At 52.3% G+C, this 14655-nt stretch overlaps 1 protein-coding gene across 2 annotated transcripts in view; it reads right to left on the bottom strand.

The window, feature by feature from the left end:
* Window positions 1–173: 173 nt before the first annotated feature.
* Window positions 174–14655, bottom strand: part of LOC122368357 (microtubule-associated protein futsch-like) — a 29059-nt gene continuing 14577 nt past the window's right edge. The window contains exons 3-6 of one of the 2 annotated variants that reach the window (XM_043342222.1): window positions 8730–10870; window positions 6609–8445; window positions 6233–6315; window positions 174–5461 (exon numbers count right to left, since the gene is read on the bottom strand). In XM_043342222.1, coding sequence (XP_043198157.1) covers window positions 822–5461; window positions 6233–6315; window positions 6609–8445; window positions 8730–10870 — 8701 coding nt within the window. In that variant the 3' untranslated portion in view covers window positions 174–821. The other variant, XM_043342224.1, reaches the window with a different exon arrangement.

The raw sequence follows: 14655 nt of genomic DNA, 5'->3' as shown, positions 1-14655 counted from the left end.
TGTCAGGTGTTCGAACACCATCGGCGAGCAGCCAGGCAACATATTAAGAAAAACAAAAATCAGGACAGCTTGCGTCAAGACGGACAGCCTCCACTGATTGACATCCTTCTGACAATGAAACGGTACGGAACGCATCACAACATACAGAATATCAGCCCGCACAGGCGACGCACTTTCAGCCCCTTCTTTTATTTCAAAAACTAAAAATGCGATACACAATGTGAAGAAGTCGCTCACTAATATCTCCGTGGGCACATTTCAAAGTTCATTTATCAGGTGTGGAGCGCACATGTTTTGGAAGCACACGATTCCACGATCAGATATGAGCGACATCACGCATGATCTCATCCTCCATAGAAACTGGACAGAGCACAAATCAATGAGCAATTTCTGCACATCATTTCGACAGTATTGTCAGTAAACACGGTCTCCTTATCCACACAATTGCCACCACGGTAGGTTCAAAACGGCACAGCGCAGGTAAGTACAAACATGCTCAGCACACAAAACGATATTGTCCTGACAAAGTGGCAAGCTCAGGCAAGTGAACGCTCCACGGGAAACAAAAACAACATTGCACATGCAGCACGTACAAACATTGACCCACCTAGGTACTTGATCGTCAACGCACATACCTAAGCGTCATCCTAGGCATCATTGTCACATGTCACAGCTATCGCTAACCCTGATTTATCTACAACTAAGCTCCAAGGTGCACAGCCTGCAATAGGACCTTACAGCAACGGGAACCCCGGCCTGTTCCTCTCCGCCTCTCACCGGGCAGCTTCACAATGAGCGGAAGCCGGAACATGACACACACACTAGAAGCCCCTCTGCCAGGGCCCCTGACCGCAGACGTGTCCCCACTGGCCGCACCGCGGGCACCAGCTGGCACCAGCAGAGGGCGCCCGGGGCCGCGGCTGTGCGCCTTGGGGCCGCGGCTGTGCGCCCAGAGGATGCGTCTGAGCGCGCGGCGGCCGCGTGGCCGGCGGCATATCGTTCGCGAACCGGCAAGCGTGCATGCCGATCTGGCCGCACGCGGCACACTGGACCCGACATCGGGACATGTGGCGCCCCACGCACCCCACCTTAATCGGCATCTGGCAGCTGGCGCACCACGGCCGATTAATCACGGGCCCCTCGCCGAAACGCCCGCGGCAAGAGCGCCTCTGGTGCTCTCGCATTACCTCCACGGTAGGAAATCTGGCGCGACACATGGAGCACTTGAGGGGTGGTAGTTTAGCCTTCTGGGGTGACGGCTTGGACCCTCCAGGCTTCGAGTTAGTGTTTCCGTTCTTTGCTGTAGGCTTGCAGGCAGTCCCGCTGGGTTTCGAGTCACTGTCCAGAACAATGGGATCCGAGCTGGATCCGCTGGGTCTTGGGCCCCTGTCACTGCCCTTACCGGTAGGATTAGGGCAAGGCTCTACGGGTTTCGTAACATTGGCCTTAACGTTAGGGTTAGGGCAGGACTCTCCAAGTTTCTTACCAGTGGCCGTACTGATAGGATTATGGTTGGACCCCCCAGGTTTCATAGCAGTGGCCTTACCGATACGATTAGGACAGGACTCTACGGGTTTCGTGGCGGTGGCCTTACCGCTAGGATTAGGGCAAGACTCTCCGGGTTTCGTAGTAGAGCCCTTACCAGTAGGATTTGGGCAGGAAACTTCGGGTTTCGTAACAGCACCCTTACCGGTAGGATTAGGGCAGGACTCTCCGGGTTTCGAGGCATTGGCCTCACCGGCAGGACTTGGGCAGGACTCTCTGGGTTTCGTAGTAGTGCCCTTACCAGTAGGATTAGGGCAGGTCTCTCCGGGTTTCGTAGCAGTGGCCTTACCGATTGGATTAGGGCAGGATTCTCCGGGTTTCGTAACATTGGTCTTAACGGTAGGATTAGGGCAGGACTCTCCGAGTTTCTTGCCAGTGGCCGTACCGCTTGGATTAGAGTTGGACTCCACAGGTTTCGCAGCGGTGGCCTCATCATTAGTATTAGGGCAGGACTCTTCGGGTTTCGTAGCGGTGACCTTTTCAGTAGGTTTAGGGCAGGACTCTCCAGGTTTCGTAGCGGTGGTCTTACCGCTAGGATTAGGACAGGACCCTCCAGGTTTCGTAGCAGCGCCCTTACCGGTAGGATTCGGGTTGGGCCCTCCAGTTTTCGTAGTAGTGCCCTTACCGATAGGATTAGGGCATGACTCTCCGGGTTTCGTAGCAGTGCCCTTAGCGATAGGATTAGGGCCGGATTCTCCGGGTTTCGTAGCGGTGACCTCATCAGTAGGAGTAGGGCAGAACTCCCCGGGTTTCATAGTAGTGCCCTGATCGAAAGGATTAGGACAGGACTCCTCGGGTTTGGTAGCGGTGGCCTTACCAGTAGGATTAGGGCAGACCTCTCCGGGTTTCGTGGCATCGGTCTTAACGGCAGGATTATGGCAGGACTCTCCGGGTCTCGTAGCGGTGGTCTCAACAGTAGGATTAGGGTTGGACTCTCCGTGTTTCTTACCAGTGGCCGTACCGATAGGATGAAGGTTGGGCCCCCTAGGTTTCGTAGCAGTGGCTTTACCAATAGGATTGGGGCAGGACTCTCCGGGTTTCGTAGCAGCGCCCTTGCCGATAGTATCAGGACAGGACTCTCCGGGTTTCGAGGAATTGGCCTCACCGGCAGGACTGGAGCAAGACTCTCCGGGTTTCGCAGCATTGGCCTTACCGGTAGGTTTGGGGTTGGACTCTCCGGGGTTCATAGCAGTGACCTTACCGGTAGGGTTAGGGCAGGACTCTGCGGGTTTCGTAGTAGTGGCCTTACCGATAGGATTAGGGCAGGACTCTGCGGGTTTCGTAGCGGTGACCTTACCAGAAGGATTAGGACAGGACTCTCCGGGTTTCGTAGTAGTGACCTTACCGGTAGAGTTAGGAAAGGACTCTCCGGGTTTCGCAGTAGTGGCCTTACCGATAGGATTAGGGCAGGACTCTCCGGGTTTCGTAGCGATGACCTTACCAGTAGGATTAGGACAGGACTCTCCGGGTTTCGCAGTACCCTTACCGGTAGGATTAGGGCAGGGCTCTCCGGGTTTCGAGGCATTTTCCTTACCGGTAGGAACAGTAACGGACTTCCCAGACTTCGGACCATGGCTTTCAGATTGCGCCCCAGCTTTGCTGGATTGGTCATGTGCCTTTGTTGTTTCCACCTCTTGCGAACTAGAGTTACCTGCAACCGAGACGGTGACTTTTGGCACAGAGGGAACAGTTGAACATTTCTTGTGTAGCGGTTCTGGACATTCAGAAATAGCCATCTCAGCCTCGACAGCTTGCCCGGTGTGAATATTTGGCGTAGACTCAGCTTTCGAGCTTTCTGCCACTTTTGAGCTAGTGTTGTTGTCTTGGTGACTGGGCACTGAGTTGTTCTGGTCAGGCGTCTTTGAAGTTACATGGAGCTGCTCAACGTCCGATGGCGGAGCTTTGGCCGACTGCATCGTCACTGAACGCGAACCCTGCACCTCGTCTCCTGTGAATGTGCTTGCTCTAGCAGGGTTGGCAGTACTCCCCTGCGCACTTGTACCTTTCTTTGAACATGCCAGCTGCTCCTCATCAGGATGCGGCTTGTCATTGCTGACGGAGCTGCGATTGGTGTCATCAAAACTACTCGCCGGTTTGGGTGCAGGCGGCTCACTTTCGTGGTTGGCCGTGTCTGTGGATGTCTGTGACTTTTTGGTATCGTTTGCAGCATTGATAGTGGCCAAGATCATTCGCAATTCATCTTTGCTGAATCCCTTCGGCAGCCGTATCTTAGGTGTACTGGTTTTCTGAAGAGAAGTTGCAGCAGTCACAGGGGGCTGCACAACGTCTGATGGCGGGACTTTGGAGGACTGCGACTTCATTGAACACGAATCTTGCTCCTCGCCTTCTGTGGGTGGGCTCTCTTTAGCAGGGTTGGTAATGTTTCCCTCCGTGTTTGTATCTTTGCTCGACTGCCCTGGCAGTGAGTCTTTTTGCAACGGAGTCTGGCACTGAGGCTTGCTGCTAGGTGTGCTATTCTCTTCAGACTTGCCATCGGACTTGGCAGAATCTGATTCGATATCTGCCAGATGCGATCTTAATTTAGCCGCCGTTGACATAAACAGGTTTTGAAACATTTTCCGTCCGCCGGAAGTCCGCTCATCTGAGGTCACGTTACTGATCTGCGGCCCATGCTTTTTCACCTGCTCATCAACCTGAAGAGAGTCCAACTTATCAGTAAGATGTTTCATTTCTACACGCGCGATGTCTCGTTGTCTTCTACGTTCGGCTCCGGAAGGTCGACCTACGGGACTTCTAGAGCGATTCCTTGAGCCGTCACCAGCACCTCGGCGAATTCGTGGGTTCCTGGTGGGCGAAGAGCCTCGGTGATTGTCATCTCTCGATCTCCGTCGTCTTAAGTTTCCACCACCAAGGCGAGCTCGTAAGTCCCTGATAGGTGAAGAACTGCGATGACTCTCATCCCTAGATCTCGGTCTCCTTAAATTCTCACCACCACGTCGAGCACGAAGGTCCCTGTCCGGTGATGATCTGCGATGACTCTCATCTCTACATGGTCTCCTTAAATCATCACCACCATGGCGAGAATCCTCACCACCACGACAAGTGCGCAGGTCCCTGTCCGGCGAAGAGGTGCGATGACTCTCATCTCTGGATCTCGGTCTCCTTAAACCCTCAGCACCACGACGAACGTCCGGCGAAGAGCAGTCGCGGCCATCTTCTCTTGACTTGCGCCTCCGAAAGTCGTTTCTTTTCCAGTGCCGGGAAGCGTATCCATCGTCATCAAGAGACCCTTCAGCACGTCTTTCCGTTGGTGATGACTCATGATGCCTCCTTTTCGACCATTCATGTGAGTGACGAGACCGCGTCGTGTAAGATGGTGTTCCTCTCCTCGGTGATGGAGGGCCGTCAAAGAGCCAGCCCCTCGGAGACACACGTTCGCCATAGCGAGAGCTCCTCTCCGGAAAGCGGGTGCTCTCGACCGACGCCGAGCGGTGTCGCTGCCTTCTCGGCGCCGGCCCGAAGACGCTCTCCTCTGACATGGCACGGTGCCGCGCAGGTCTCTCCGGCGACCGGTCCCTCTCCGGAGAGGAGGAGCGCCTGCTGACCCGGCGGTGCCAGCCCTCCTCGGGAGAGCGGTCGGTAGACCGAGCATGCCGCTCCCGCGGGGAGTGGTGCCCGACGCGCCGGTGTGACCGATCGTCCGGCGAGTGGAGGCGAGACCGTTTCGAGGCTCGCGATCGACGGGGGCTGTCGTCATCGGAGAGAGAGCGTCGTCGGCCGCTTGTGTTCCGACGAGAAGGCACGGACGAACTGTCAGGAGTGCTGGACCTCGAGGAGCGGTCGCGCTCCGTCCCGCCTGGTTTGCTGATGCGATGCACCGATTTCGCGTGCTCGAGAATCGACGTCTTTCGGTAGATGTAGTCACATAGAGGACAACTGACGTACGATGCCTCGCCTGGAACGTGAGAACAGAATGAGTTATCATTGCTTATCAAATGTACTGGCTGAAGGAGTATTTTGGCCTCATGAAGACGGGATTGAGTTGCCGAGTGATGCTTACGTTTTTATGCAAAACAGATTACACTGATCTCATCCTTTGAAACATTTCATGGCTGAAAGGGTTACTCTCATAAAAGCAACACCCTGAGGGTTATTGCTAACATCTTTTGCAATGACTTTTCCATGGTTGACAAAGAAAACAATTTTAAGAAAATAAAACAATTTAACTTACAAGAGCAGATGTTGGACATGCAGCGGATCGTTATAAGGCATTGCAGACATAATATGGGGTCCTGGCCGGATCCATTGCACCCCCACCCCCGCCGCAACTGCAGCAGCTCCTGTGGGTGCTGCGCGAGTCGTGCAGTCGGCCATGGGAAGTGCGTGTGCAGGAAGTAGGAACTAGGGCGTCGGAATAGGTCCGTTCGGGCGTCGTTATTCTGAATACACATCCTAGCTGAAAGTGTGCGAGTACGCGGCGAACGGGTGCTTGAGTGCGGAGAGAGAACCGGAACAAAGACGGACGAGTGTAGGAGAAGGAAGACATTTGTCTACGCTGCCTGCAAATTAAGGCCACAAGCGTACACTCAGCATCCATGAACGTGTCGAACAGACCTACGTCCGTCCTGCATTTCGTAGGAACTTTCCCGCTGTCATCACCCTGAGGTGACTCCCGAGAATGTTACCGACTGAAACTAGATCTGTCTACAAACGGCGCAATGCTTACTTATCCGGGTAGCTATGTGTAAGAATGTTGTCCAGGGATGCTCGTGGACGACACCGTGCTCCTCGCAAACCAGCTCATCCGAGCTGCGAACAGACACAAATGATAATAAGAGAATGTATACAAACAACAAACGGCGAGGATATCACGGAACAGGAGCTGCGATGACGTACAATCACAACCTTCCTTGAACATAAACGTTGCCATCAATACACATGTAAGGTGCTCATGTCACTGACTGCTCATGTCACAGCCAGACGAGATGCATTTGCTACCTGAGAAAGGTCACTTATCGTCCAACACAACCATCATAGTGCAATAAAACAAAGCCTTCTTACAGGGAATTGGAAATCAGACAAGGATTACACGCCTCGCTCACCTTTCCCTTCTCTTAACAACAGACCGCACTCTGCTTCTCTTCCTGGCTTCGCTGTCTCCCTCGCCCGAAGCTTGGCGTGGTCGCTTCACCGATGCTGTCGCAGGTGCCATCGTCTGTCGATCCAGCAGGTTAAGTCCATCCCGGAGGATTCTTCGGGCCGAGTGTCTGGCGTCCGTGTCCCGCACGTCACAGCTACCGGTGCGAGCAGGCGAGACCGAAGGCCGTTCAGCCGCCGGCATGCCGCCTTTCTGAGGTGATGGTGACCAATCGTGAATCTCTCCCTCCGACAACAGCGAGACATTGTCAAACTCGTCCTGGAGGGGTGTGCTCGCACCGGATGGCATCGCGTTCGCATCTGATGCGGGCACGTTCGCATCTGAGGCGGACACGTCAGCGCCCGACGCAGACCCGCCCGCCTCTGACGCGGACAAGTTTCCCTCAGACGCGGACACCCTCACACCTGAGGCAGACACGTTCGCAGCTGGTGCGGATACGTTGGCAGCTGATGCGGACACTTTTGAACTGGAGGATGCCGAGGACGAATTCAGATTTGTACGGAAAATGGGTATCAGGCAGCGGAAACTTTGGTTTCGAAGGGGAACTGTTCTCTCTCTGCTGCGTGAAGGGTTCGAGGTTGTGGGATTCTGAGGCGTTGATGGAGGAAGATTCTGTTCCTCGGCTTTCTCAGGGGTCACCGGTAACGGAGCGTCCTGTACTTCTGGCGCTTTCGAAGGACTTTCGCCAGGAGGCCGTATTTTATCCAAGAAGTTTTCGCACTCCATCTCCCACACGTTCCCAGTCCGGGAGTTCGGCGTAATTCGGCCAGATGTGCTCCCACTTCCGCCTGATGAGTGCCTAATGCTGCCAGACGAGCGGCGGATTTTGAAAGAGATCCCTCCCGATGAACGTGTCGCTGGATCAGAAGGGCCTCCACCCGACGACTGCTCAACCGCCACGGAAGTGTCACCAGAGGGCTGCCTGGACCTCTCAGAGGGAGTCCCGCCAGACAGCTGCCTGGTTCTCTCAGGAGCCCCGCCAGACAGTTGCCTGGATCTCTCAGCGGCCCCACCAGACAGTTGCCTGGATCTCTCAGCGGCCCCACCAGACAGCTGCCTGGATCTCTCAGCGGCCCCACCAGACAGTTGCCTGGTTCTCTCAGGAGCCCCGCCAGACAGGTTTCTGGTTCTCTCAGCGACCTCGCCAGACGGGTGCTTGACTCGATCTGAGACGTGCACGGGTTTCCCAGCTGTCCCAGAAGACACCTGAGCTCCTCCGGAGCCCTGTCTGACTTTCGCAGCAGCTGAACCGTCTCCGGATGCAACTCCGCCAAAGGCGTTGCCACCCATTTCAGAAGCAATCGCACTTGACGTGAGGTTGTGCCCATCCCTTTTGGATGGTCCATGACCCACTTCGTCAGCAGGTTCAGCAGCTCTTGAACCACCTCCACCTGACGAGTGTCTAACCCCACCTGGTGTGAGGGACGGCTTCATAGGGTCCGCCACTGGAGTGCCCTCTTCAGATCCGGCAGCTGGGCCATCCTTAAGGGGACGGAGGTTGATGCGAAATGGGTTCAAGGGCAGGAACTCGTCTTGCAAGTCAGCTACCTCCTCCAGGTAGATGCCAAAACCAGTGAAGAGCTCGCACTTGAGACGTTTCGAGCAGATCTCTTGCCACTGGTCAGAGCTCGGCATCCGCTTTCGCACTGTGTCCGGTAGGCGCGCGCTGTTTTTGAAGACCAGCTGGTACTTCTCAGCAAGTCGCTGGAACGCCGTGGAGTACACGGAGTTAACCGCGGCCGAGTCGCGCAGTCTGTCCAAGAAAGGTCGACCATAGCCATCTGAAAGAAAGCAACAAAGCAATGTTACACTCAGAGGAAAACGACAGTATTTGTGTGAATGCACCCATTATGCATAGCACGTTCGGACCGCTCGGGTAAATTAACAAGTAATATGCTCGTTTTGTGATAAGTCTAAGATATGTATACGGGCGTTTTTTTTAAGGAATCAAGGTAACCATTTCGCCAAATACATAGTCCAATGACGCAGACCCATATCTAGCGCAGAGCGCCACAAGTCTAGCCATGGCATGGCTACAAGATCATTACCATGACAAGATACCAACCTTGGATGATACGCTTCTTGTGGGTGGGGAAAAATGTCGTGGCCCACAGAGAGATATCGCTGGCCTCATCACCAGTGGCAGCGCGCCCACTGGGCGCACTCTTCAATCGTGCACCTGCGGATGATGACGCCTCGCCTGCTGGTCCCGCTGGGTCGTCGTCGACCCCATCCGCGGTGCTACCAGTGTTTGGCTCCGTGCCCGAGCAGCGTACAGAGAATGTGCATCGCAGGGAGTCCTGTTCGCGAACGGCAGTTCGTGAAGACCCGGCCGAGAGTTCACGAGGACGATCGCCGGAAGTCGTGAACGGAGGCACTATCTCTGTTGGCTTGTCTTTGGTCTCTACTTTCCCGTCAGTTCGTGGCTTCTTTCTGGGCGGACGAGTGGAGAGCTTTCGCAGTGCATTCAACATCGATCGGACAGCAGTGGTACACAGATTTAACTGCTCGGAAAGAGGTAGACCGTGTCTTTTGTTCAAACCGTTCCTTACTTGTTTAGCACCGTCAAGCACTGAGCGGGTTTTGTCGCAGTCGTCTTCTTTGGAAAGCCCATCACTGAAGGTTTCTAGCAGCCAGAACGTTTTCTCACAGTATTCGTCTATGTGCTTTGCATTTTTGTCTGCGGCTGCCTCACTTGCCTTTTTAGAAGATTGAGAGGGCGGAGGACTAGTGGTCTGCAAAGACGCGACTGAAGTTTCCGGTGGATCAGTCTGAACGTCTCTGTCGACCATTTCAGACATCTGTTCGCGAGCAGGTATTCGAGACAAGTCATCAGGTGAATCTTGTATCTCCCCATCACTGAGGTCATCGACCTGAATACCTTGATCTACCGTTGGAAAGACGACCGTTTTTTCCTCCACAGTCTGAGATTCATCTTTTTCGTCACTGCTGGGTGTAGCTGTGCCGCAAGTAGTTGGCTGAGAGTAAGATGCTTCATGTGGAACATCAGAAGTCGTGTCATCGTTGTCAGTTTGCACAGTCTGAGGTTCAAACTCTTGCGTTTCCTTGTTCGACAGCTCCGTCTCCCGTGGCAGACAGGGATCCGTCGCTTCGGCTGTCTGACTACCATCCGGATGCTCCCAAGTCTCGACGAGTGGAGCTTCTTCCATTGTTCTGTTGGCTTCCGATTCCTGAGGTGGATCTTCCACATCACTTGTGGAACTGTCCATACTTTCGGCCAGGTCATCCGTCGAGGGTTCATCGGTTTCAAGTTGGGCAGCATCCTGTTCAGCGACACTGTCCTGCAGTGGCTTCTCGGTGACGTCTGTGTCCGCGGTGGGCTCCTCCAGGTTGTCTGCGGCAGGGTCGACATCGTCACGGTGTTCGTCTGATTCGCCCACCTCGTCATCATCAACATCAGAGGCGGCGGGAGGATCGACTGCCTCATCCGCCGCTTTATCCTGATCTTCATGACTCGGATCTAGTCCATCGGGTTCGTCAAAACCTGAATGAGATTCATCAGCGGACAGGTTTTGTGCGCTTGGACACCGAGTTTCGCGCTTGACCTTTGCATGATCAGCAGGCTCGCTGAACTGATCAGATGGCTCCTGTTTTGGAAAGGATCCATCTCGCAAGTCTGAGTACATTCCATCGTTCAGCTCTCTCGTGATCCCATCCAAGAAATCGTTGAATCCCTCCAACTCTGACCCATCATCACTCAAAGGCTCGTCAAAATCCGAGTCCGAGCCGGACATCACACTGTTGGGGTGGTTCAGATCTGGTCGCGCCGACGGCGGGGTGTCACATGTGCCTCCGCCGCCGGCAGGAGGTGTCCAGCTCACATCATCCGCAGCATCAGTCATTGTCCGCGAGTGTTCCAACTTCACCTTATAGAGCGGAACGAACGACGGCTCGACCTTGATTGGCCTCTTAGCAAACGTCTCTGACCAGTTTGGCGGGTCTGCTGGCGCGTGGTCAGATCTGGAGAACATCTCCGGCTGGGGCGCCGGGGCGTCCTCGGTCTGACTGGCACTCAGGTTTTCTGCCGCATCAAACCTCTCCTGTTTGATTCTGCGGCCGAGCTTGCGGGCCTCGGTGCCGTGGTCCTGTCGGCGCTCCCTCCACCTCCTGCGCATCTCGCACGAGGCCACCACTGTGTCAGTAGAGTCGTCAGAGTCGGCGTCCGCGCAGTCAGTGTCCATCGAGCTGAAACAAAAGAAAAGTCCGTCAATATACGATCCCAATTCTAGCTTTTCGATTACAGTCCAGGTTATGATAACGAGAGGAACTGTTCAAATGAAGAGGTAAGGATCGCTTAGATGTAAAATGCTGACTCATTTTGATCTGGTAACGGCCTAAATATTTATTGAGCCCTTACCAATAATGGCCATGTTGAATTTTTCGACAGCAAAGGGTCCGTATCTCCCTTTTCATTTAATCCCTATCTGACTTGGAGGTAAAAATGACTAAGACGCCAAAGTAAATCATGATAGCCGGATTAACCAGAGTTAACCATGGCTGTCGGTTTAACCAGAGTTAACCATGGCTGTCGGTTTAACCAGAGTTAACCATGGCTGTCGGGTATCAGACTGGGCCGGTGGGCGCCGGCTCGGCACTAGTTATTAGAGATGCTGACGGCGGTGAGATAGTAGTTTGGTGATCACGTCGGCTGCCTGCCGAGGTCAGCTCAACAGACCGGCCGTCCACTATCTTTGTAAGCTCTGTCAGCTTCCGGATGTGGTCGCCTGCTGATATGGACTTCGAGTCGTCCAATACGCCGCCGTGGAAAGACATTGAGAAGTTTGTATCTGAGTGTTACCCGAGGTATGGCTAGGTTCTATCAAGTGCATAGAGCGAATTTGACATGAAACGGACTTAAAATGCACAAACTCACAATAATTAAACAGAGGCCAGTTTACCATCAGAAAAACAGCCGCCTGTCGGACTTTTTTTGTCTAAAGGTCATTTCATATACGGAGCGTAAACGGTAAAGCCCTATCCGCAGCCGCTTACATGCCAATCGCGTTTGTAGATAGCAAGACTGTCTTCATACCTGATGACAGACGGCCCCACCTACATGTAGGCGTGTGTTCCCGTTTCCGGTCAGGGAACCGAGACGCGCTGTTTGCAAAGCTGCCGCCACAATGCTCTTTTCACACAATATATCGGCAGTGGATGTGAGCCGAACACCTGTGTGGTGGTATAAAGCGGGCGGCACCGGGCGGCACCCTCAGTGTGGAGAGCACCACTCGGAAACGCGGCGGCAGCTCCATGGTGACGCAGAAGGAAGAAAGGCGAGCCGAAATTTCACCCAGACAGGACTTCTATTTGGACTGGGAGGCCTACAACCGGGGTCTGGAAAGTTTCGCAAGATAATTTTGATGAGGGCTTGACTACCTCTGGCAGCTGACCTCCCAGCAGGACCGAGAGTATGGGCTGGGGATCGACCTTTGGGACGACCTTCAGGACGAACAGACGGCCTACGCCACCTACCAGAAATTCACCATCGCGTCCGAGACCAATGGATACCGACTGGACTTCATCAATAGGGACAGCCTTGGCTACCAGGCGGTATGATATTCTCGACGTTTGACCGAGACAATGACAACAAAACTGGTGGAAGCTGAGCCACGAGCCACCAAGGAGCTTGGTGGTACAATGCTTGTACCAAGAGTAATCTAAGCGGATTGCATCGGCCGGACTAAACGAGCTTTACAATTATTGCGTGGTATGTATGGAGAGGAGTACCTAACCCATTCTCTTAAAGGGACCCTCCCACCTTCAAAAAAGTTAATGAATTGGCATGACAGTGATGTCCCTTGGTTCAGAAAGAGCGAAAACGAATATCTACCAAATTTCACCGAAAAATATTCACTGGTTTTCAAGATATTAGGCTTTTACTTTTGTTTACTTTTTGGGATCTCCCCTGTTGCTAGCGACTTTATTTGGAAGCAATAATTTGGCAGCCTTAAAGTGCGGCAGACGTTGCGCGCAAAGCAGCGTATACCACCACGTGTTAACGATGGTTTTAGTCTAAGATTTAAAAATCGTTAGATCTCCGCTGACGTCACAAATTCTAAGGGGGCATTCCAATGCATTAGCCCCTTAGAATCCGAAAACTGCAAGTTTGAAATTCCATATCTTCGAATTAAAGCATTTTTCGATGTTGTGAGTGCCCAAACCGGTATTTGCATGCCATGGCCACCAATTTGGCCATCTCAACTCAAAACTAATGTTAAGGTGGGAGTGTCCCTTTAACCCGCGCCACGTAGGACTTTCACCGGACCCAGCCACCCGTAGGGGGGGGGGGGGGGCGTTTCGCCCCTCTCCCAAGACCTCGGAAAGTAACCGGCTGATTTTCAAAATTCAAATGGCGTTCGATAGCCCCACCGGAGAACTACCTTGTGACCTCATTTCATTGACCTCGCTCCAACTGCTGACGTCACAGGAAGGGTCAAAGGTCGCATTTTTGCACCGTTCACACTTCACAGGCATTCTAAGAAATGCGTCGTAAAATCGAGTAAAAGGCATGCTATTAAAAATAATCGATGGACACCTGTTTGTGTAACACATATTTTATTATTCGAGGTCACTGTTACCAGGTCAGGTCACAGAGGTCAGGTCACTTAAAGTCACCATATGAACTAGTGTCGTGTGATACGTTTTATAGTCCATTTTGCATGAAAAATGCGATTATGTGGGTTAGGCGACCATTAGGTCCAGTAAGGGTTACGTTCTGGTGAAGGTCAGGTCAAGGTCAGGTCAAATAAGGTCAAACTTTACAATGTTGATATTTTGAAAAAAAGGGTATTGATTCGATGCAGCTCGTCACGGGGAGCCTAACGGTGGCCTTCGTTTTGCGCTACGTTGTCAATAACTACTAAAAATTGAGCTTGAAAATTGGACGTCATCTATTTTGAACGTTTTCTTCGCCATAACTTGGCCAAAAAAGAGCTATCGATTTCAAATTTGGTATGTCGATGTAAGACGGTAAAGACCATAACATATATTCATATTTTTCGAAATTCCAATCCAAACAGATTTGGGATTTTTGGGCATCACATCAAAAAAATACTTTTTTATTTTGGGGGCAAAAACAAAATAAAAATTAAAATCCGAGACAGCAATTTTATAGCCCAAGTAATTCTACATCTTTTATATATTGAACATTTTTATGTAGCTTCCAAGCTGTATGCGTGACAGCTCTTCCCCCAAAACACTTTTTGAGTCAAAATTTGCAGAACATGTCACATGACGTCATTCTGACGTCACATGACGTCATTCTGACGTCATTTGTGGCCAACCTATCATAGCCTTTGGCATAGATAACATGGCATAGATAACATGATTCATATTATCTACCTATGCCTTTGGAAAAAGATCGTAAAAATGTGTAAAATTGATGCCCGGAGAAGTGGTGACGATATCTGCAGTAGTTTGAGAGTCATCTACGGAAAAGGGCAGGGGGCCGTTTCGGCTGCCCCCCCCCCCCCCACGTGGCGCGGGTTAACGCTACGACCATGAAAATCCTACTCCGCAAGATGCTTTAGGTTTTGGAGGCCGGAGTCATCCGCTCGACGCTCCAGTTATCAGTATTTTCTCAGCTTCAAATGATATGAACGTTTCATCGGTCACATGAAACTTCTTCACGGACACGATACCTTTGAACACTTGGTAATCTAACTCACGTTGTGCTTGAAAAAAGATGATGACCAAGAAGTAGTCGATTACAAAATTATAAGGTTTTTTATTCAAGTGAATAATGAGGTCACTGAAGGTCAACGACAGAAGCTTTCCAGATGTCGATATTTCTATAGTTTCTAATATTTCATAGCATTGTCCCAGTGAAGTATCAAATTTGCTTTGTTTTGTTTGTACTGATGGATTAGGTACTAATGGCTTGTCGAGACCATTTCCAATCCGTCTGGGACGACTGGATGGGAGCGACTGGAGCGAGACATTGTGTCGAACAACAATTGGCTCCGTGTGTG

This window comes from Amphibalanus amphitrite, unplaced genomic scaffold, assembly GCF_019059575.1.
Source record: "Amphibalanus amphitrite isolate SeventyFive unplaced genomic scaffold, NRLGWU_Aamphi_draft 000941F_arrow, whole genome shotgun sequence".
NCBI classification, from domain to species: Eukaryota; Metazoa; Arthropoda; class Thecostraca; order Balanomorpha; family Balanidae; genus Amphibalanus; species Amphibalanus amphitrite.
Note: the sequence above shows the minus strand (reverse complement) of the source record. Positions and strands in the feature narration are given on the sequence as shown.